This window comes from Capricornis sumatraensis, chromosome 3 (assembly GCF_032405125.1).
Source record: "Capricornis sumatraensis isolate serow.1 chromosome 3, serow.2, whole genome shotgun sequence".
Taxonomy (NCBI): Eukaryota; Metazoa; Chordata; class Mammalia; order Artiodactyla; family Bovidae; genus Capricornis; species Capricornis sumatraensis.
This window is the reverse complement of record NC_091071.1, coordinates 96845101-96868098: the sequence shown is the minus strand read 5'-3', so window position 1 is coordinate 96868098 and position 22998 is coordinate 96845101. Positions and strand designations below refer to the sequence as shown.

At 37.6% G+C, this 22998-nt stretch overlaps 1 protein-coding gene across 1 annotated transcript in view; it reads right to left on the bottom strand.

The window, feature by feature from the left end:
* Positions 1–22998, bottom strand: part of GTDC1 (glycosyltransferase like domain containing 1) — a 433716-nt gene that overhangs the window by 304392 nt on the left and 106326 nt on the right. The window contains exon 3 of the mRNA XM_068967892.1: positions 11650–11853. Within this exon, the coding sequence (XP_068823993.1) occupies positions 11650–11828 (179 nt within the window). The 5' untranslated portion in view covers positions 11829–11853. The remainder of the gene's footprint in view (positions 1–11649; positions 11854–22998) is intronic.

Below are 22998 nucleotides of genomic sequence, written 5' to 3'. Positions count from 1 at the left end.
ACATGTGTGTGTGTATATATATATGTTATAAATTTTATTAAATGTTACATTAATTCTTTAAAGAAAAGTAAGTTTTGTTGTATTAAAGTATATGGAATAACTTAAAATGCTGCCAAAGTAAACCCACTGATTCAGTTTGATGGGTAAATATAAATGATTTACAACTAGCATAGCTATTTTAAAAATAATTATAACTAATAAAGTAGTTTGTGCTCTCTGTGGTTTTTCCTAAATTAATTTGTATATAAAATATTTTTTTCATAGATAGGATAAGGGTAAATTTCAATTTAGTTCCTAGACAAATTTTAAAACTAGTGAAATGCAAATATAAATTTCATTCATACTATTTCCTTCACCTTTATCATCCCTACTGTCATTATTCTCATTCAGAATCTACTTCTACATTAGCTGTTAAGAATCCAATAGCCATCTCTACGCTCATCCATGGTCTCCATCCTATACAGATGTAATAATTGTCCTGTACAGTTTTCCTTACCTCATTTCCATGTTTGACTGCAGTATTCACTGTGATTTACCTGCAAAACATTGCTTCCTCTTCTTCAGATAGTAGCAGTGCAATTTCCTTTTGCTCTCTTGCACTCAGTTCAAAAGGTTCGGGGGCAGTCAACCCCATAGTGGCCATGTGACCCTGGGTCTGGCCAATCATGACATCAGATGTTCTTTGTCACAGTAATAAATTCAAAGACCACACAATTTTAAAAAAAAGTCCTTCCACTCAATCTGGGACTTTGGTTACAACTGTCAAGAGAAAGGTACACTCCCTCAGATAGGGTAACTAAGCAGGTGAGAGATAAGTTCAGCTCTGGGAAAGATCCATTTGGAGAGGGCCACACCAGAGGAAAGGAGAGTCAAGAAAACAAGAGGCCTAATGAATCACTGGATCCAGCTTTGCCTGGAGTCACTCTGGACTTTCAGTTACATGAGCCAATACATTTTCCCTTATGTTTAAGTGATCTTAAATTGGAGTGTATTATGTGCAACTAACAGAGTCCTGAGTAAGACAGTCTTCAAAGGATGGATGCATGCAAGCTAAGTCGCTTCAATTGTGTCCGACTCTTTGTGACTCTTTGGGACTACAGCCTGCCAGGCTCCGTTGTCCATGGAATTCTCCAGGTAAGAATGCTGGAGTGGGTTGCCATGCCCTCCTCCAGGGGATATTCCTGACCTATAAATCCATCCCACATCTCCTACATCTCCTGCATTAGCAGATGGGTTCTTTACCACTAGTGCCACCTGGGAAGACCCTTCAAGGGATACTCATAGCCTAAAGCAAAAGCTCCCTAAATTCTTAACCTTGAATTCAAGAATGCTCATGAACTACACAAAATCTGCCTTATCCTCCCAATCTGATGTTCCACAATTCTTCCTAGCTCAGAACATGTTTATGTTAAACCAAGATTTTAGAGATTGTTTGTTCTGTTACTGTAGACTAAGGTCAATACAGTAACATCTTCAGTATTTAGTGCACCTGTTTTATGTTCTATGCCCTGTAGAGACATACAGCTAAACACAAATGTCAGCCACATTCTCTTTGAAAAAGCAAATATAATGATGAAATCCTGAGGGTGGGACAGAATATCCAAACAACTAATAAGCTATATCAGAACAACTTAAAAGATATAAGCACTACTGGAAAGACTTATTGCTTAAGCCTCTTAATTCTAAAAATAAAAGTAAAATGTTCACGAAGATATACAAGCAAGACAGAAAATAATTTCTGTATTAAATAAAGCAGTGGTTGATAACAAAGTTGAATGACAGAATAAATTTGTCTTTGTCTTAGAATTCCTTAAATCTTGATCTTGATTTTAATGCCTTATTTATAATATCATAGAACTCAATAGAAGAAACTAAAATCTTTAATTACAGATGAAAAAAAATAAGACTTTAGGGTTAAAAAAATTACTTTTCCAAGGTCAAACAATTAATTGATGGCAGAGATGGGATTAGAACCCAGAAGTGCTGATTATCCTACTGTTTTGTACTATTTCTTTCCAACATGAGTGATTTATATTCTTTTAATGAACACTTTCATGTATATGTGCATGTAAATATATTTTATTTAAGATTATCTGAAGATGCATTCTTGGACAGAGTATAAACCAGAGACACACAACAAAGGCCTAAATGGACTAGTTAAGTACCATAAATCTAGAAACAAGTCAGTATAAAGCAATGGTAACTAGTTGTACTTGTGACCAAAACAAAGAATGTCTGTCTGTCTTAAAAGCAGTAAAAATTAAAAATGCTTAAATAATTGGGTGGCCAAGCTAAACACTTCTTTGGGCCAAATTCTAATCTCTCATTTATCTTATAGCTTCCACACCATAAATTAAAAAGCCCACTCTTCATGGGTGGCCACTAGCAAAATTAAAAAGCCTTAAATACAATAATGTGAAATTTTATAAAATATCTCATACATATTCTAGATTCTATAAACTTTCCTGAACTAAGAAACTTTTTTTTTTCCAGAAACATTTTTATACAGGGGAAATTCCAGAAAATTGTATTTTTTATTATCAAAATTTACATAATGAATGATGACTGATTTCATAGTATGATTAATACAGCCCATAAAAATAAGTGAGTAAGTGTGTAAGGAATTCTTTAGTTTAATCCCATAATACTGAGGCCCTTAATACACAGGCCTATAAATGTTTCTAAGCAGTTTCTGTGTAGAAGAGATGATATCCCTGGACACAGGATTCTAGTAGTGCTGAAGGCAGAGAAAAAAAAACAAAAAACAAAAAAACAGCAAATTAGCAAAGGCAATTGCAACTATACTTTGTATTTTCAAAACCACAGATATGAAAGCATTCATTCAACCGTATTTACTCAACAGCTACTATCTGCTAAGAAGCATATTAAATACTGGGGATAAAAATGGTAAACAAGACAACTATGCCCCTTGTCATCATGGGACTTACAGAACAAAGAAAAAAATCAAACAAAGAAAATCATCACAAATCATATGCGATGTAACTGCAGAGTGGAGAGAAAAAAAGGATGCTGAAATAGAGACAGGGTGATCAGGCAAGGCCTCTCTGAGAAGAGAAAGGATGGAAAAGGTAAGTAAAGGTGTGGAGAGCAGGCATGAGTTAGTGTAACCAGCTAGGGGACCAGCAAGGAACAACAGGACCTGAGGCAGGAAAGAGTATGCTGTTTGTGAATAAGAGGACAGGCCAGTGTCACTACTAGAGCAGATCAGTGAGTTGCCGGGGCTGAGAGATGAGGTGACAGAGGTAAGCAGGGCCCTATGAGTCCTGGGTGTAATCTGGACTCTTAAGATATGCAAGAGGAAGTCACTGATGGTTTTTAATTCAGGATTATTTAATACAAGCTCCTAGTATAGCAACTGGATATACAGGCACTAAACTGTCTTTCAATCAACAGAGTTTACTAAATGCTTACTAAGTATCAGCCCTGTGAGTCCCCATTTGTCAAACCTGCCTTTCCATCAGCAGTATTAGATTAGACACTGGCTCTTTTTCTTTTTTTAAATAAAGGATACTTGCTTTACAATGTTGTGTTAGTTTTTGCTGTACAACAAAGTGAACCAGCTATATGTACACATATATCCCCTCCTTCTTGGACCTCATTTACCATCCACCCCTAACCAATCCTCCTAGGTCATCACAGAGCACCAAGCTGAGCTCCCTGAGCTGTACAGCAACTTCCCACCAGCTATCTATTTTATGCATGGTGGTGTATATTTGTCAATGCTACTTTCCCAATTTGTTCCACCCTCCTCTTTGTCCTGCCCCCTATTTACGTGTCCATACTAGGCATCTGTGTCTCTATCAGTTCAGCTGCTCAGTCGAGTCCGACTCTTTGTGACCCCATGAACCGCAGCACACCAGGCCTCCCTGTCTATCACCAACTCCCAGAGCCTACCCAAACCCATGTCCATCGAGTCAACGATGCCATCCAACCATCTCATCCTCTGTCGTCCCCTTCTCCTCTAGCCTTCAATCTTTCCTAGCATCAGGGTCTTTTCAAATGAGTCAGCTCTTTGCGTCAGATGACCAAAGTATTGGAGTTTCAGCTTCAACATCAGTCCTTCCAATGAACACCCAGGACTGATCTTGCTTAGGATGGACTGGTTGGATCTCCTTGCAGTCCAAGGGACTTGCAAGAGTCTTCTCCAACACCACAGTTCAAAAGCATCAATTCTTCAGCGATCAGCTTTATTTATAGTCCAACTCTCACATCCATACATGACCACTGGAAAAACTATAGCCTGACTAGACGGACCTTTGTTGGCAAAGTCATGTCTCTGCTTTTTAATATGCTGTCTAGGTTGGTCATAACTTTCCTTCCAAGGAGCAAGCATCTTTTAATTTCATTGCTGCAATGACCATCTGTAGTGATTCTAGAGCCCAGAGAAATAGGTTCATCTGTACCACTTCTCTAGATTCCACATATATGCATTAATATAACTTCTTAATACATGCTGATGAAGGGGGTAAAATGGAAAAAAAGCTTGGAAAAGAGCCAAAAGAAAACCAGTCTGGGGGAAATTTTGGGCAAACCACCCTTCCCCCAGCCTTCTCTCAACTACTTATATTCAATCACAGGAATTTCTCCTAAAAAGGGAGTATTAAGCTGTGATGATCAGCATGAGACAGTGAGCAAGGAGAAACACAGGAAAGACTGTTTACAGGAAAAAAATTTACTAAAATAGAGGATTATGGTCTTTAGAAAGATAGGATAATGAAAGAGATATGCAGCACTTTTGTGAGCACAAGGCCTCCTGGTTTCTGCCTACAGTTATCCTTATGGGCTGGCTGGTCAGGAGGCTGGCAGGTCTATCATGTGAAAGAACCACAAAGTATAAACTAAGGAAAGATGGAGAAGAATCAGTCATTTACTAAACAGGACAATGTGTCCAAAGTCAGCTTGTCGTTCTTCAGTCACTCAGTCGTGTCCAATGCTTTGCGACCCAATGCACTGCAGCACGCCTGGCTTCCCTGTTCTTCACTATCTCCCGAAATTTGCTCAAACTCATGTCCATTGAGTTGATGACACCATCCAACCATCCCATCCTCTGTCATCCCCTTCTCCACGGAAATCGGTGAGCATGAAAGCTTTCCTAAGAGAGATGGCTTAAGAGAAGGGAAGGACCCCAGAACAGCTGCACCACAGCTTCAGGATGTCAGACATCCAGGTCTGTGCTCACCCTATAGAGCTCCCAACGCAAACATATTTCATGGACTAAGACCTTAATAAAGCAGAAACGCCTTCTGCAATAAACAAATGTCAGGAGTGGAAGTACAATGAAAATAAGGAAAAACAACTAGATTAGAAGCGCTCTAAGACTGGATTCACAGTTTCAATTGTTATATAAAAAATAAGCTGTTACTTCTAAAAGCAAAATTATGAAGGTCCTTACTCTACAGCCAAAGCATTTTTAAACAAGTATGATTTTTCATCCAGTTAAGGATATTTGGGGAATTTTTTTTGCCCTTTCCATTTCCTTCATTAAAAATAATGATTTTCTCTCCTTTGTAAAAGTGGAATAAAACATCTAGTTTGTCTTTTAAAATACAATTGTCAGATTTCAAAAGATTAAACATATGGAAGATTTACCCCACAGATCTTTAAGGTACAGGGTCTGTTTAAATAAAATACTATTGTACATAAAGATGCACTGTTACCTGGGGGCTGTACAGAATCTTAAAAGCAAAATTTTATCTTTAAAATATGCTAGAAGGAGTATTCAAAACATGCACTTGATGTCGCACTGTTGTGCTTAGCTCTTTGGAAACAGTGGGTTCACAATGCAGGCTACTAACTATATAAACACTTTTGAATTAGCAGTCAATGGTGAGAATAAACTATGAACTGCATAACAAGAAAACTTTGTTTTCTCCTGCTACTGGAGTATTTTACTTCTTGACAGCACTGAAGAAGAAACACAGAGAAAAGCAGAAAAGATACAGTGTGGAAACTCTTCTTTAGGATGCATGTAATACGGTTAATTTCCAGTTTTGCAATGAAGGATGTGCTAGAGTAATTTAAGTGTTAGTCATTCATGTATGTGTTCATGGCTTTGGAAACGAGAGAGAGAGAGAGAGAGAGAGAGAGAGAGAGAGAGGCGGGAGAAGCCAGAGAAAAATAGTGAAACAGAGACTGACTGAATGGCCAGTTATTTGGTTTTCAGTATCACACTATTTTTGTAGCATTGGGTCAGTTATATTTTCAACCTCAAGTCCAAATGGTTTTATACTGTCAATCAGAGGAAAGTTCACTGAAATGAGATATTGTGAACAAAGCCTTAAGCACCATACAAATACTAGAAAGCTGCTGTGTGCACTGCCTGGACACAAGAGCAGACAGGTAGAAAAAAAAAAGAGAGAGAGAGAGAGAATCCTACAGTTAGGCATTACAGGATATGAAAGCTGGCTGGCTGGGCAACAGTGATGAGGAAAACTCTCGGCCAGTTCTCATAAAATAGAAGAGTCACGTATGGGTCGGACTATGGGATGCTGTATCACACCTACTGTCACTATTATTTACACAGTGTCAGAACATCATCCAAACCCCAAGAAGTGCATGCAACTGATGATATAAGGACACTGAGCTGGGCAGTACTGGAATGCTACCTCCCGCCAAGTTTATAAACCAAGTGGAGAACGTCACAGTATAGCAGTTTGAGGCTAATTTGGGAATGACAGGCACTGAGCATCCCAAACCAGAATGGTATCTGTCTTCATGAGTCTACCCTATAATTTTAAAAAAGGAAAACCTCACGAGAGGAAAATTCAAATGATGAGTGACTTCTACAGCTAAAAGCTAGAGAGACGAGCTCCAAAGGAAAAACTTCTCCGAACAGTGAATACGTTTGAAAAATTAGACAAAGTGGATAATTTCTTAGAAAAGCATAACTTGTTAACACCTTACTCAAAATGAAATGGAAAATCTGAATGGAATTATAATCATTAAAGATATTGTCGCATTAACTAAAAAATCTCCCCATTAGCAGACAGGGACTGGGTCCCCGTGCAGGTCGGTTTACACCAGGGCTACCTTGCCTCTTTCAGACTTGTGTTACGTGACAAAAGTGCTCAGTTTTGTAGGTTTTCTGTTTCTTGTAGCCATACAAATCCTAACTGGTACTGATTATCATTATGATTTTTCCTTTCTCTACTCCTAACCGTTGAACCTGGAAAGATTTTTCATCTCCATTTTATACATATACATATATATCTATATCTATATCTATCTATCTATATATATATATATATATATATATTTGTTGTTGTTGCTTAGTCTCTGAGTCATATCCAACACTTTTGTGACCCCACCAGGCTCCCCTGTCAATGGGATTTCCCAGGCAAGAACACTGGAGTGGGTTGCCATTTCATTATACAGGGGATCTTCCCAACCCAGAGGTTAAACCCATATCTCCTGCTTGGCAGGCAAATTATTTACCACTGAGCCACAAGGGAAGCCCATATGCTTGCTTGTGTGTGTGTGTGTGTGTGTGTGTGTGTGCTTTCAATTTCACTATTTTTTGTTCTTTTTATTTTTCCTTCCCAGTACTATGCCTAGATTCAAGTAATAGGGGCCCTACCCTCCCTCGGCCATAAGCTTTAGAAAGTTCTAAATGCCACAATTTAAAAAATAATAATAAAAATAAATCTAATTATTAAAGATGATGTGGCTTTGTCACTTTAGATGCAACCCACATTGTGACATGCAGTATGTTCACTATGACTCAGTTCTGTTTTTTAGTATCCACGATAATTTCTTCTGTGACCCATGAATTATTTAAAATTATGCTTTTATTTCCTGGCTTACAGGGTTTGGGAGGAATCTTTGTTAATGATTTCTCTAGTGTTCACACTTCAGAATGATTTCATCTGAGGGGCGATGGAGGGTTGCTTGGGGCGTGCTGCCCACAGCTGCTTCTGCAGGCAAAGGGTTGACGAGACCAATGGCAGGAAGCTGACCAGGGCACACGTGGCAGGAGAGAGGAGGAGGGGAGTGGGTGGGGCACCAACAGCCTCTGCTCCACTGATCGCCAGGCAACTATCTTCATTCATTTCCAGTGCATTCTTCTACTGTTCCGTTCTTAGAACCTCCTTTCTTGGTAAAAAAGATAGCATCCAATAACACTGTCTGTCACCTTACCTTTGGTCCCTTGTCTTGGAGAGGTTCCGATAAGAGGATATGGAAAGCTTCCTAATTCAGGTTAACTCTGCCCAACATTTCATTTCAAGAATGTAACATATAACAACTCAGTTAACCTGTCCCCTTTATGAAAACTAAGCAACCACGGCTTCAAAGCTAGGTGATCACTCTAATTTCCACAACCCTCTACCGTTCCTCTCTCATTGTGCTCGCTATGAACTTAAAAGGAAATATATTTCATTTTACAAAATATATCTATATGCTTTAGCCAGAGAGGGTTTTCAGAGAACTAAGGAGCTACAGCCTCACAGACCTTCATCAGATATTGTTGACAGCCCAGGTGTTTCGTCCTCCAGCTGTCACCTCCCAGTTGTAGAGATCATAACCGCAGTCAAACACAGAGAAGGGTAGATGGCTTTCTCTTTTTATTAAAAAAAAAAAAAAAAAAAACTTAGCTGGAAGAAACCCCAAAAGTCATCTACTTAAATCAAAATTTGCCAGAATCCAGCACTAGCTTCAAAGGAAAGCCTGGACAATCTGCCAGAGAACGGGATCATCACGATGACTTAGGTCTGTCAAGCTTCACTCCCAAGTGCTGGGTACTTAGCCACCCCAAAGAAAACTGATTCTGTCAACAAGAAAGAAGGGTAGTTAAGTGGGCAATGATCAGTATCTGCTACAATACCTCAGATGGAATTAAACTATATATAATGGTAAGCATCAGAGAGTGAAGAAAAAATGATTTTAAGAGTGATCCTTTCAGTTTAGTAAAGATGCTGCAGAAGGAAAAAAGAATGAAATATCTTTGATGCCTACTCTAGGTATATTTTAAGAAAGTAGAAATTGCTTGATCCTGGGACAAATGACTCATACATTTCAGAACATGAAATTGAGGCCCATCCTCAGAAACATTTTTCTGCATTCTGTGAAGTTTCCAGAAGGCAAAGCTTTAATATAACCTAATAATTACCAAACTACTCTTGAGAAAAATAAACCACGGAGCTTTTGAAATCTGTAATAAAAATTAAACAGCTCTAAACGTGAATCATGATGTATTCCTTTCGTCATCAAGATAAAGCAGAATCAAACTGATTAATTAGGCTGGTGAATTTATTTTTTTACTAATAAAATATTACCCAGATAACAAGCTTATAAAAACAATGACTACATGTACAGATGTTAAAAAAAAAAATAACCTGTGTACCTACATTCCAGGTCTTTCTCATCAGATACATTCCTACTAGTTAAGAGTAGTTTTTGCCTAGTATGCAATATTGGTGCTTACTCATTTTATCTTTATGAATTTTGGTGATTTCATTTGACAAATGTATAAACAGAGGGAGCAAACAGAAATCAAGACGATTTTGTATCTTTAAAAGTCTCTAGAGAGATCAGATTTATCTGGTATAACAAAATGTCATTCTTGCACTTCAATCTAGAGTTGAGTGAGCATATTTTCTTAACTCAGTATAAGTTTGCAAGCTGCTGCTATTTTTCTAAAAATGTTCAAAAAGATTATTTGGTAAACAGTAGATAAGTTAACCCTAGTCAAATATAACTGTAAGTTAGACTAGCGAGGTATATCTTTTAGTGAAGTCTGATTAGGTTAATAAGTACCATTAACTGCAGCTTAAATGGTTGAGCTTGAAAGACCACAGTTACCGCTGATAGGAACTGGAGCTTATGGCTATCAGAAAGTAAAACTCTACATTATCATATTCCAAAAACCTACCACCCAAATAAGACTGTTTCAAAAACCAATATGATATTCATACTCAAATGCTTCAGACCTCAAACAGTGGGAAAGCCATGCACACAGAAGTGTTTGTCTGCATGCTAGCCATACACATATATTTTTGATACAATAATTCCATTCAGAAATACTGCATAATCAAAATGAAATCTAATAGCAGATAGAAAAATGGTTCATTTCAATGTTCAAATCACTGTACAAATGTATCGTATCATTTGGTACGTATGAATGTATTATATCAAATGGTAATGTTAAATGAAAATGTGCCATAAAGCCAACCTGATCACTTGACCTTAAGTAATATAATGGAAATGGTGCTGCAAAAACACAATTAAATGAGATGTGAAAGCAACTATAAACAGTCAGATCTTAACAAAGCAATAGGCTTGTCACTGCCCTTAAGATTTTTTATCGATACATGCATTGAAATTTCTAATTCTACTAGTGAATCTACAATACTCATTTGGTGACACCAGAATATTAAACATTTAATTATGTAAGGAAAAATACACTTTAGATTAGAAAAATACAAAATTCTCAACATGCCCCCAAACAGTTTTTACCTTTAAATTCCAAGCAACATGGCTTGAGCGTTCACTGCTGTTTCATCCGACAACCTGAATTCTCAGAGGTGATGCATGGCTTTCATACACCAAATGGGCTATTTTCTGAATCCCCCAAATTACTACTAAGAACAGCAACCTACATTTAAATCTCAAGCTGCTCTCTCCCTTGTCACTGCTCCACCCTACAAGCAGCAGCAGATGGATATGGCTGCTGAAGCCAAGGTGGGCATTGCAGCTTGCAATGTGCCCTCACTCTAACAACCTGTCTCGAACTCCATTATCAGTCTGGCACTCCTCACTACTGCCGACATCAATGTAGCCCTACACAGAAGGGTCCAGAGTGGTAAGAACATCGGATATGCAAACCACAGTAGGATAATCATCTACTACTTAACCATCAAGAGACACATGGCAATAGGGATGTTCCAGAGGGATTTCATTCTACTTGTTTCCTTAAAATGGAATCAGTAGTTCCCATTCAGATTTTCAGTGTGTCTCATGAGACTTTCTAATAGGTCCCCCTAGTTCCCACTGCCTAGCGATGCAAAATTCAAAACTGAGATCTATGTCCCCTATCTGGGTCCCCAAATCTATTCATCCTTCCAGAGTAAGCAAAGGTGACCAACTCTATAAAGTGACCTCCAATTTGTCACAGTTGAAATCAACTTCTCCCCTTTTCATACTCTCACAGCACTTGCATATCCATCTCTAACTGAATAGTCTTTAAAAACCTGTAAGAGTCATATTCATCTTGGTCATATCCATCTTCCAACCTTAGCTCCTAGTATGGAGCAGACACCCTAAAACAGCATACTCACTCAAAGAGGTATGAGAGGTTATGGAAGTAAAAAAAAAAAAAACAAGTATGCACAAGATCAACTCTCATCTCAGGCCAAAATAATGTCATCATACACCCACACATGCATGTGCTAAAAGGACAAGACAAATGAGAAGAGGCATGTAGGGTCTAAACGAGGCCACATTCCTACCAGCCTGGTGTCCTCAGAATGTCAATGTACCCGGCTGCTCTGCTGTCTCTACAGGAATAGCTACTGTAGTCATACTGACCAATTACACAGTTGGAGGAAATCTCACAGAGGCTAACAGAGTCACAGGCTCCTTAGAACAGGTGCATTTGAAACAGGCTGGAGACACAGCCTGGGCTTTAATTACCTGTAATGCCCACTGGTGGGAATATTCTGAGAGAAGTACAAAGCTGATGTCCTTGCTCTCCAGTGCCATTTCTTTGCAGGCAGGGTATAAAGGACAGAGTCTTCTAACTCTTCTTGAAGCAGATCCACCAGCTGTTTATGGGACCCACCATAGAATGCCTCAATGATGAGAATACTCATTGGCCCTTTCAAACCTTCACAGATCCTAGATATTAAGAAAAAAAAAATTCAAACATAAATATATGTATGTATAACTGCTTTAAAATGAATATGTTCAAATATTATATCCAGAAAGCAAATAAAATCATTTACAGACACATTTTTAAACAGGTTTATTCTATTTTATGGTATCTTCCCTTTTTTAGTATTTATTTATTTTTGGCTGCATCAAATCTTAGTTGTGACATGTGGGATCTTTCATTGAGGTATATAGGCTTCTCCCTCGTTCTGGCATGTGGGCTCAGGTAACCTGCAGCATGTGGGATTTTAGTTCCCCAAAACAGGATCAAACCCACACCACCTGCGCCAGAAGCTGGACTCCCAACCAGGGAAGCCTTTGTTCCACTTTTTTTTAAAATATGTAACACGAGATTTGTATTTGGGAATCAATATTTGTATACCATTTATGTTCATAAGAGGAAAGAAAGATGGCTTATTTTTTTGATTTCTGTTTTCTTCATGTCCTAAGATTACTTCCAAATAACTCAGTTTCTTCTCCTATCCCAGGAAGTTTAAAGTCCCCTCCTACTTCGATGCCTCATTTCCTGGATGGAATGGTTGTGACCCTGACTCAGTAACCTCAGCACTACCTTGGCCTACAGTTCTATCTGGACTTGGACAGTCACTGAACTCATGTCCTAACTAAGAATGCCACTACACTAGCCCTGCATTTGTATGGCCCATTCCAGTTCAGGAATTCTCTGATTCTGGAACTCTCATGTTAATCCATCTATCAATTCATCAGCTACCAGTGCGTCCAATGAATCCATATTTAGAAGAATACACACTCATACTCAAATATCAACTCTCTAGTCTTAAAAATCTTTAGGATACAATTTCTTGAGACACTTGGCCACTTCCTCACTATTGTCAATATCCCACCCCCAAAGGAAGACGGAAAAAATAGGGTAAAGCTACATGCTTATGAACACCAAAGTTTCTACAATCTTTCTTTAAACAACAAAAGCATTAAGAGCGATAATTAACACTGCTACTAAAGATGTGGTAAAATCTTCATCACAAAGAATTGGCTGTCAAGCAACTTTTTACTTTAATAATACGACTTTTGCTAATGTGCTCAGTGAAATAAAAATATATGTATGAATATAAAAACTTACATATGCATTTCAAATTACATGCTATTTCGTATAAGAAATAAACTAGAAATATCACTCAGTATATAACAACTACATTATTTTAAAAATATTCCATGTTTGAATTCTCTTTTATGACTTAAGTAAACACCATTCATTAAGCAGCATATTGCTTTCCAAAATAATGCTGCTGCACAAAATTATTAGTCCCAAAAACTCAATGATGATCCTAAGAAAACTGTGCTTTACCTTGCTCAGCCAAGGCAATGTCTGCTTAAATCGGATTTCAAAGCAGAAAGTCTCAAATGGTTCTCAAAGAAATAACTGAAGTGAAAAATCTTATTTCTTGATATCTAAATCATCCAACGAGCATTTTGGGGGAAGACATACAAATGTATTTCACTTATATGCAAAATAAGGAAGCAGTGTTCCTCACGTGGTAAAGGCATGAATTTTTGGGTCAGGATGATACAGGTTAGAAGGTAAGCTGTCACATCCTAGTTGTATGATCTTGAGCAAGTTACCTAACATTGCAGGACTTAGTCTCACGTTCTCTAAAATGAGGATAATATGACTAACCTCAGAGATGTGTTGTGAGGATAAAATTGAAGCACAGTGCCTGACAAACAGTAATTAGGTACTTCCCAACCAGCACCCCACCCCCACCCCCGCCTCTGCACCACAACCAACCCCCACACCTCCCCAGATATTAGGCTAAACCAGCTTGGGGGGTGTGTGTGTATGTGTGCACGCGCGTGTGTGTTAGTTACTCAGTCATGTCCAATTCTTTGCAACTCCATGGACTGTAGCCTACCAGGCTCCCCTGTCCATGGGATTCTGCAGACCAAGAATACTAGAGTGGGTTCCAATCCCTTCTTCAGGGGACTTTCCTGACTCAGGGATCTAACTCGGGGTCTCTTGCATCCAGGCAGACTCTTTACATCTGAGCCACCAGGGAACTTCAGGAGTAAAGATAGAATCCTCCAGCATTTTAAAATTAGTTCTTTTCAATCACAGCTCCCTATTCACCAAGGAAAGGAGAATAGGCAATTGAAAGGCAGTGGATGTTAGCTTCAGTGGATTAGATTTGATAGAGTACATGAAGACCTATGGATAGAGCTTCGTGACATTGTACAGGAGACAAACATCAAGACCATTTTCAAGAAAAAGAAATGGAAAAAGGCAAAATGGTTGTCTGAGGAGGCCTTATAAATAGCTGAGAAAAGCAGAGAAACAAAAAGCAAAGGAGAAAAGAAAAGATACACCCATTTGAATGAAGAGTTCCAAAGAATAGTAAGGAGAGATAAGAAAGCCTTCCTATGTGATCAATGTAAAGAAAAAGAGGAAAGCAATAAAATGGGAAAGACTAGAGATTTCTTCAGGAAAATTAGAGATACCAAGGGAACATTTCATGCAAAGATGGGCACAATTAAGGATAGAAATGGTATGGACCTAACTAACGCAGAAGATATTAACAGGAGCTGGCAAGAATACACAAAAGAACTATACAAAAAAGATCTTCATGACCCAGATAACCAGGATGTGTGATTACTCACCTAGAGCCAGACATCCTGGAGTCTGAAGTCAAGTGGGCCTTAGGAAGCATCACTACAAACAAAGCTAGTGGAGGTGATGGAATTACAGCTGAGCTATTTCAAATTCTAAAAGATGATTCTGTGAAAGTGCTGTACTCACTAGGCCAACAAATTTGGAAAACTCAGCAGTGGCCACAAGACTGGAAAAGGTCAGTTTTCATTCCAATCCCAAAGAAAGGCAATGCCAAAGAATGTTCAAACTACCAAACAATTGCACTCATGTCACACGCTGGCAACGTAATCCTAAAAATTCTCCAAGCAAGGTTTCAACAATACATGAACTAAGAAATTCTACATGTTCAAGCTGGTTTTAGAAAAGGCAGAGGAACCAGAGATCAAATTGCCAACATCCGTTGGATCACACAAAAAGCAAGAGAGTTCCAAAAAAACGTCTACTTCTGCTTTATTGACTACACCAAAGCCTTTGACTTTGTGGATCACAACAAACTGTGGAAAATTCTTAAAGAGATAAGAAGATCAGATCACATTACCTGCCTCCTGAGAAAACTGTATGCAGGTCAAGAAGCAAAGGTTAGAACCAGACATGGAACAAAGGACTGGTTCCAAATTGGGAAAGGAGTACGTCAAGGCTGTATATTGTCACCCTGCTTGTTTAACTTATATGCAGAGTACATTATGTGAAATGCTGGGCTGGATGAAGCACAAGCTGGAATCAAGATTGCCAGAAGAAATATCAATAACCTCAGAGACATAGATGACACCACCATTACAGCAGAAAGCAAAGAGGAACCAGAGTCTCTTGATGAGGGTAAAAGAGGAGAAACAGTCTTTTGGACTCTGTGGGAGAGGGAGAGGGTGGGATGATTTGGGAGAATGGCATTGAAACATGTATAATATCATATAAGAAACGAATCGCCAGTCTAGGTTCGATGCAGGATACAGGATGCTTGGGGCTGGTGCACTGGGATGACCCAGAGAGAGCTGACTTGAAACTCAACATTCAAAAAATTAAGATTATGGCATCTGGTCCCATCACTTCATGGCCAATAGATGGGGAAACAATGGAAACAGTGGCAGACTTTATTTTTGGGGGCTCCAAAATCACTGCAGATGGTGACTGCAGCCATGAAGTTAAAAGATGCTTGCTCCTTGGAAGGAAAACTATGACCAATCTAGACAGCACATTAAAAAGTAGAGACATTGCTTTGCCAACAAAGGTCTGTCTAGTCAAAGCTATGGTTTTTCCAGTGGTCATGTATGGATGTGAGAGTTGGACTGTGAAGAAAGCTGAGCACCGAAGAATTGACGCTTTTAAGTGTGGTGTTGGAGAAGACTCTTGAGAGTCTCCTGGACTGCAAGAAGATCCAACCAGTCCATCCTAAAGGAAATCAGTCCCTAATGTTCATTGTAAGGACTGATGCTGAAGCTGAAACTCCAATACTTTGGCCACCTGATAGGAAGAACTGACTCCTTGCAAAAGACCCTGAAGCTGGGAAAGACTGAATGCAGAAGAAGAAGGGGACAACAGAGGATGAGCTGGTTGGATTGCATCACTGACTCAATGGAAATGAGTGTAAGCAAGCTCCAGGAGTTGGTGATGGACAGGGAAGCCTGGCGTGCTGTAATCCCTGGGGCTGCAAAGAGTCAGACATGACTGAGTGACTGAACTTAACTGAACTGGGTGTTAACCATTCCTCTTCAGCAGCTTGTATTTCAAATATGAATTTGAGAATACTGCAGATTGTGTGAGGAAGAAGTAAGCTCAGAGACTGAGCTATGCAGCTTAATTTTTTTCAGGTTCACCTGTATGATGCTGTATACAGTACATTAATGAACAGCCTCCAAAGCTTAACAAAATGGTAGCCATTTGCCCTTCAAATGATTGAAACTTCTAGAAAGCAAAAAAGAAACCAATGAAAGGCAATTTTTAAAATTATATCAAGATTTTCAAGAAAAAATACAAGCAGTTTAACATTAATTTGCTTACTGCATCATATGATATATATCTACTATCTTGCTTTATTTCCTCTGACCTAGTCACACTAAGGTATATATGCTTAAAAGGTCTCTAAGAGTTTCTTATAAAAATGACCTGAGATACTTCCCCAAGTGACAGAAGGTGATATAAACCACTCTACAGAATATTCCACTCATATAATCTCAAAGCAACATTAATATTCGGGAAAAAAAAGCATTCTGATTCTTCATTACTCTGCCCTTTTCCATGATTAATCTAGAGCATGTATCATGCCCTGCAGTTACAGATGTTTCTTATGGGTCTGAATCATGAGTTATCTGCAAACCATCAGCCACTGTGGAGGCAGTGCGTGTAGGTGCCGCTGCAGATTCAAGACACTCAGTAAGCAGAACTGAACATCAAGCATGTGGGAGGTTGAAAAATAGAAAAGGGGAAAAAGATTATAGTTATAGTAGATTTCCACCCCTTTAATAGCTCAGTTAGAAGAGTGAAATGTACAGGTTTGACCTAGCGTTTACTGAAACATTCTTCTAGTGGCCAAAGGGTGTGCCTGCACTTGGGGTATTTTTCGAGGGAAAGTAACTATGTCCTACCATCTCTGAAAACTATACTTAGTGGCTTTGATTCATGGAAATTTGTTCTGCTTGTTTTGTGGAGACAGACATATCCTGGCAGTTCCCCACTTACTTCTACTGCAATGTTTGCGGCAAGAAGAAAATATGTTCTTCCCTTATAGTCTTCTTTAAGCGCAACCTGGCAGAAAGATGATTCCCATTAGGTGCAAGCAAAAGAGGGGAAGCTGATTTTTAAACATAAGATTCAAACCAAATGTCATTCTAGCACATTAAAGAACAGCTCAAATACTTTCACTGTGCTTGTTTTGTTTTAGAAACACTGCTGGAAACACATAAGCAGTAGTTTAAAAAAAAAAAAAAAACACCATGTTAAAAAAGAACCTTTGCTGTTATGCTGGAATTTACTAAAAGATAAAGGGAGTACACCATTTACCCATTTTAGCAATGATCTCAGAAAACTACAAATGGTCACCCTGACACTAGAGGTGCTTATGAGCACACCAGGGAAGTAATACAGACAATTCTGCACCTATAGCAACGGCTACTAGAGAGTGAGTGAGTGGGAGCAGAAGTAACAGGGCCTCAGCACTGAAAGTCCTTGCTCCAGAGGATGAGAGGGTTCCCTCCATGGCAGGAGGCTGTGATCAGGGATTTGCCAAAAGATGCTGGTGAGCCTACAGGTAGCCAAATGTCTTACTGAGGTGCATGGATTTATGAATCCATTAAAGTATTAGTACAGGTACTACCACAGATGATAAGCCCTGAAACAATTAAACGGAGTAAGTATATCAAAATTAGGAGTGCGGTATTTTAAAAGGAAGAAACCAACAAACAAAAAACTTCCTACATTGGAGAATAAACACCAAACAGAAAGCCCATGTCCTTTCTACATGACACTAGAATGATGATATTTTATGAGTAAACAGACAATCTGTTCATAACTAAAAGAGCATGAAAAATGTCTCAGATAAGTTTTTAACAACTTTTAAGTTTTCCTGCTTAAATAAGTAAGCTTCAGTTCTGGGGGGGGAAAAAAAAAACCCTCATCTTCAGCATATTTTATCCCCCAGTGACACCAGATGAATGAGAATCTGCTACACTATTAAAGCTTTATGAAAATTTAATTCATTATCAATACTATGATTTAATGATACATGGTTAAATGCTAAATATTAAATTAGCAATATAAAATGAGTCAAAGTGATAGCCTGGACATAGGAATTTTAAACCACTTCAAGTTTTATTTAAGATCATCACAGGTCAAAATGATCTGAGAATTACCTACCTTTCAAAAAATTTACATTCACAATTAAGAATGTGAGGGAATACAAAATGAAAAATTACGATAGTATTTCATATAAATATTTTGACCAAAATGAAAAGGTGCCATTAGAGTCATCCCAATTAAAAATAATAATGCATTGATAAAATCACCAAGAACAAAAGTAGCCTGAAACCAATGCTGTGAATATTTTTAAATTTGTATTAAAAACTTTTGTCATCGTACCTGCATTTATTTTAAGCTTGACCCAATTTCTTTATTCACTAAGCCATGATCACTTTCAAGGTAAACTACATTTCTGTCTACCTCCTCCAGCAGTTACAACTGCTGTGGTAGAGTTTTGTTGTTGTTGTTGCTTTTAACAGTAATAGCTAAAGGAAATTTGCAATATGCCACTGACATCGAAAAAGATGTACTATGTATAAATATCTCATGTGGATTTTTAAAAACTAAACCTAAGTCACATTAGAATTCCATAACTAGCCCTTATATATGATATCAGTGCAGTTACCTATAATACTCAAATAATTTTCCAACCAAATACCAAGTAACAATTTTAAATCAGAGGACCTGTTGTATTAAAATATTCCACAGACACCTTAGCACTATTAGCTGTGGGAAGGTATGGTTTCGGTGATGAGGGTTTTAACGGTTTTAATCCCACACACATGAGAAATTGATTCCACAGGCTAATCCACATATGGCTTAATACCTTAAACTTCAATCAACTGCTGGAAATATATTTTCTATTTGCCTATACACAGTATTTGGAAAGTTGAGCTTGGCAGAGCAAAGAGAGAGAGCTTAAATACAAAATGGAGTACATTGAGGAAAGTAGAATTTGAGTCAGATTTCCCAGTAGATTATCAGAGATTTACCTGGTATTTTCTAACTGACCCTTTCCCTTCTTCCCTTCTGAACCTCCACCTACCAACTACAACACACCCAGGTTCTATTTAAAAAGCAACCAGTAACCCAGCAGAGTAAAATAGGGTAGCACTAAGAAAAAAATTCATGCTACTTTCCAGCCCACTCACTTATTTTAATGATTCATCAGGGAAACCCCGGTTGTTAAAATATACCTGAAATCTCATTAAATAGCAAAATAAAAAATAAAGAGCACGAAAAGATTTCTGCTTTGAAACATGTCATCAATGATTCCCCTAAGAGAACCTATTAAGGGAAATATGCAGTAAAAATATATTTTTGCTATTGAATAAAAGTTTCCTCAAAGTATTATAGACCATTCTATTATCACATTGGGGGTGGGGGAGGGAAGAGACAAGGATAAACGGATCCTATGAAAAAGTTACTTTTTTATATTTCATAAAAGTCATTCATAGCAAATATATCCTAACCTCTAAAGCCTCAATGTAATCTCTGAAGACTGATAAATAATCAGACATCAAATGCAGTGCAAAAAACTTGCAATCCTAAAATTATAGGCACTGATAATATTATACATAAAGAAAGAAAAGTCTGACTAACAGTAAGGCATGAAATCCAATCTTGAGCATTAGTTTGAACTGAAAATAATGTACAACAGAAAGTGATCATTATTTCATTATTTGATCATGAGGCATACGGCCTAACATTTATAATAACTTGTACACGACTGTGTATTTAAATAACAACCTTTTTTTTCTAAGTCTTAAATTCATACTGAAAAAGATGTGGCAGAAAAGTCTATTCCCCCACAAGGCTACGGATATTCTAATTCCATCAACTCTGACTTTTGTTTCTTGTTGTGGTAACTAAGTGAGGATTTATGCACCCGAAGCAAAATTTGGTAAGATTTATATGCTACACCATTTGTGAGACAATCTAAAGCCATTTTCAAGCATGCTGTTCCAAATATATGATTTGCAATGATCTTTTAACACATGCTCTTTTAAAATTATAATCTTATATGCATATATGGCTATTTAATTTTCCATGACAAATATTTTCATTCTTTCTAGATTTGGGATTTAACTTTCTGCTCAAAAATATCCATTACTTATGCCATGACTTGGATTAACACAAAATCTTGGTTATAACTATCAGTATCAAATGCAAATTCAACAAGTACCTACCCATAGCAACATTATGATTTATTATCCACTTATTTTCACACATATATAATTTCCACTAACAACTAGATGTGTGTGTGTATATACATATAGGTATGTATGTATATGAATATATATTGCAAGTTCATTACCTTATATTTTTTAAAGTTATATTCAACATTTATAGCAAAATTATAACTTTGAAAATTTTTGTGAGTATACTGGTTTAATTCTACTGACAAAATACTAACCTTCTTGCAATTTTTCATTGCTATCAATTTCATGAATAACTTTAAACTATAAAACCAGCAATGAATTAGTTCTACTGAATACTAAGATTTTTTTCAATTTGCTGACATTTTAAAATGTGGCAGCAAATTTATGAATCAATAGAATATTTTATACCAGAAAATTATCTCATCACTCATTTGAACTATTGCATTACCCTTTTAACTGGGTCTCCATGCCACCACGCAATCTGGTTCCCAACACACCATTGTCCATAATCCAGCCACAAATAATCATCCAAAATGCAAATCTGGTCATAAAGTGACAAGTTCACATACCTTCCATATCTCCATCACCTAAGGATAAAACCCAAGGCACTAGACATGGTAGTTACGACCTTCCTTTTCAGGCCTATTCCTTTCTTTTCACTACAGCCTTGCTTCCCCTTCTCCCACTTCAGTCCTCTTCTTCTACTTCCCAATGTCATCAGAGCAATATCAAGCACTCATACTCATGTAGCTATTTTATATTTCTGTGACATTACATCTTTATCTTTTTTCTATCAGTCTTTTCTTCAAATTCACCTGATGAAATTTTCTTACAGTTTCTGCACATCAATCACCAACTCTATGAAGTCTTTCCCTGAACATCTCATAAACATGACTTGTTTTCTACTCTGTACGGTATCATCAGACTTTTTCACTCTACTCCTGCATTCTGCTTCCTATGGGGCTGTAAAAAATTTGGAAGATAAGGGAACATGTCATTGTTTTCTCAAAGGGCTATCCCAGGATCTGCTACGTAGTGAATGTCACTAAGCTTTTTGCAACTGAAGATTAGGAGGAAATGGGAAGTTGATTCTGCCTTTAAAGTAACACTGCTTTCACCTTAACACCAGTCCTGAGCAAATCAGTGTCAGGAAGCAGCACCATACCTGTTACTAATGATTTCCATTATTCCTGAAGCCTAGACTAAATCAAATAGCTAGTACATCTGAACACATTTTATATTTATTCTTTTTTCTTACTGTTCACAGAAATCAGAATTTACTGAAATGAATAAATTATTTTCATGTAGATATGTGTTTATCCTAACCTACTAATACAATAGAAGTAACTGTGATTAAAGAAGAGGGAGAAATACCAGAAGCAACTGAATTCTAGGCCAAAGCAAGTTTCAAGGCCTAAGAGAATAGCTGTGAGATCCATGAATTTTGAAAATCACCTACAGTTTTTTATTCTGTTTGATCTCTTGTCATCCTAGTTTAATACTAGACATGGAAGTAGGAAGAGAAACCAATTCCCTCATCATCAATCTGGAGATCCCATTCCACATTTAGTAATTAGGCTTTTATTTAATGGGGAAGAAAAAAGGCATTTTAAAATACTTTCTGCCAACAATTATGCATTTTATAAAAGTTTGACAAGATGAATAATGCATTTGCTTTCTCAAGATGGCAATTCTCCAAGCCTTCCACCTTCCTGAAACAGGCTGCAAATCAGCTCAGTGGGAGAAAATGGGGCTACATGACCCATTCAGATATGGATACCTATGTGCAGAAGCCACGGTGAAATGCAAAATCATAGGTGGAAGGAAGGCTGGTGCCACTGTTCCACCACTTCTCTTTTACAGAAGAAGAACTAGAGACTATTGGAATCAAAGAATAAGTGACAGAAAAAACAAATATCACATACATGTGGAATCCAGGAAAATGGTACAGATAAACTTGTTCAGAAGGCAGAAACAGAGACACAGATGCAGAGAGCAAACATATGGACAGAAACGGTGGAAGCGGGAGTAGGAAGGCTTAGAATACTGGGATTGACACATACACACTACTGTCTATAAAACAGACGACTAATGAGAACCTACTGTAGAGCACAAGGACCTCTACTCAGTGCTCTGTAGTGACCTAAATGGGAAGGAAATCCAAAAAAGAGGGGACACATGTATATAGAGAGCTGATTCACTTTGCTCTACAGCACACAATAACATAACACTGTAAAGCAACTATAGTCCAATAAAAATAATAATAAAATAGAATTTAAAAATTAAAAATTTTAATGTTTAATTACAAAAAAAAATTTTAATGTGATAGAGCAAGGGTTTAAACTCAGAGCTTCTAACCCCATATTCACATATTCTCCCATGGTGCTTCACTCCAGGGATATGATATGACCTAAGTAAAAGATGCCTCCATTTCCTAATCTTGGTAGTTTTTGCATTAAATAACAATATATTATTATTGTGTAAATAATATACTGCAGTATAAATGTATATGTTCATGGGATGTAAATGTTACTATACGATGATAAATGCATTTACTGTATACTATGGTTAATATCGGGGCTCTCTCAGGGGCTCAGT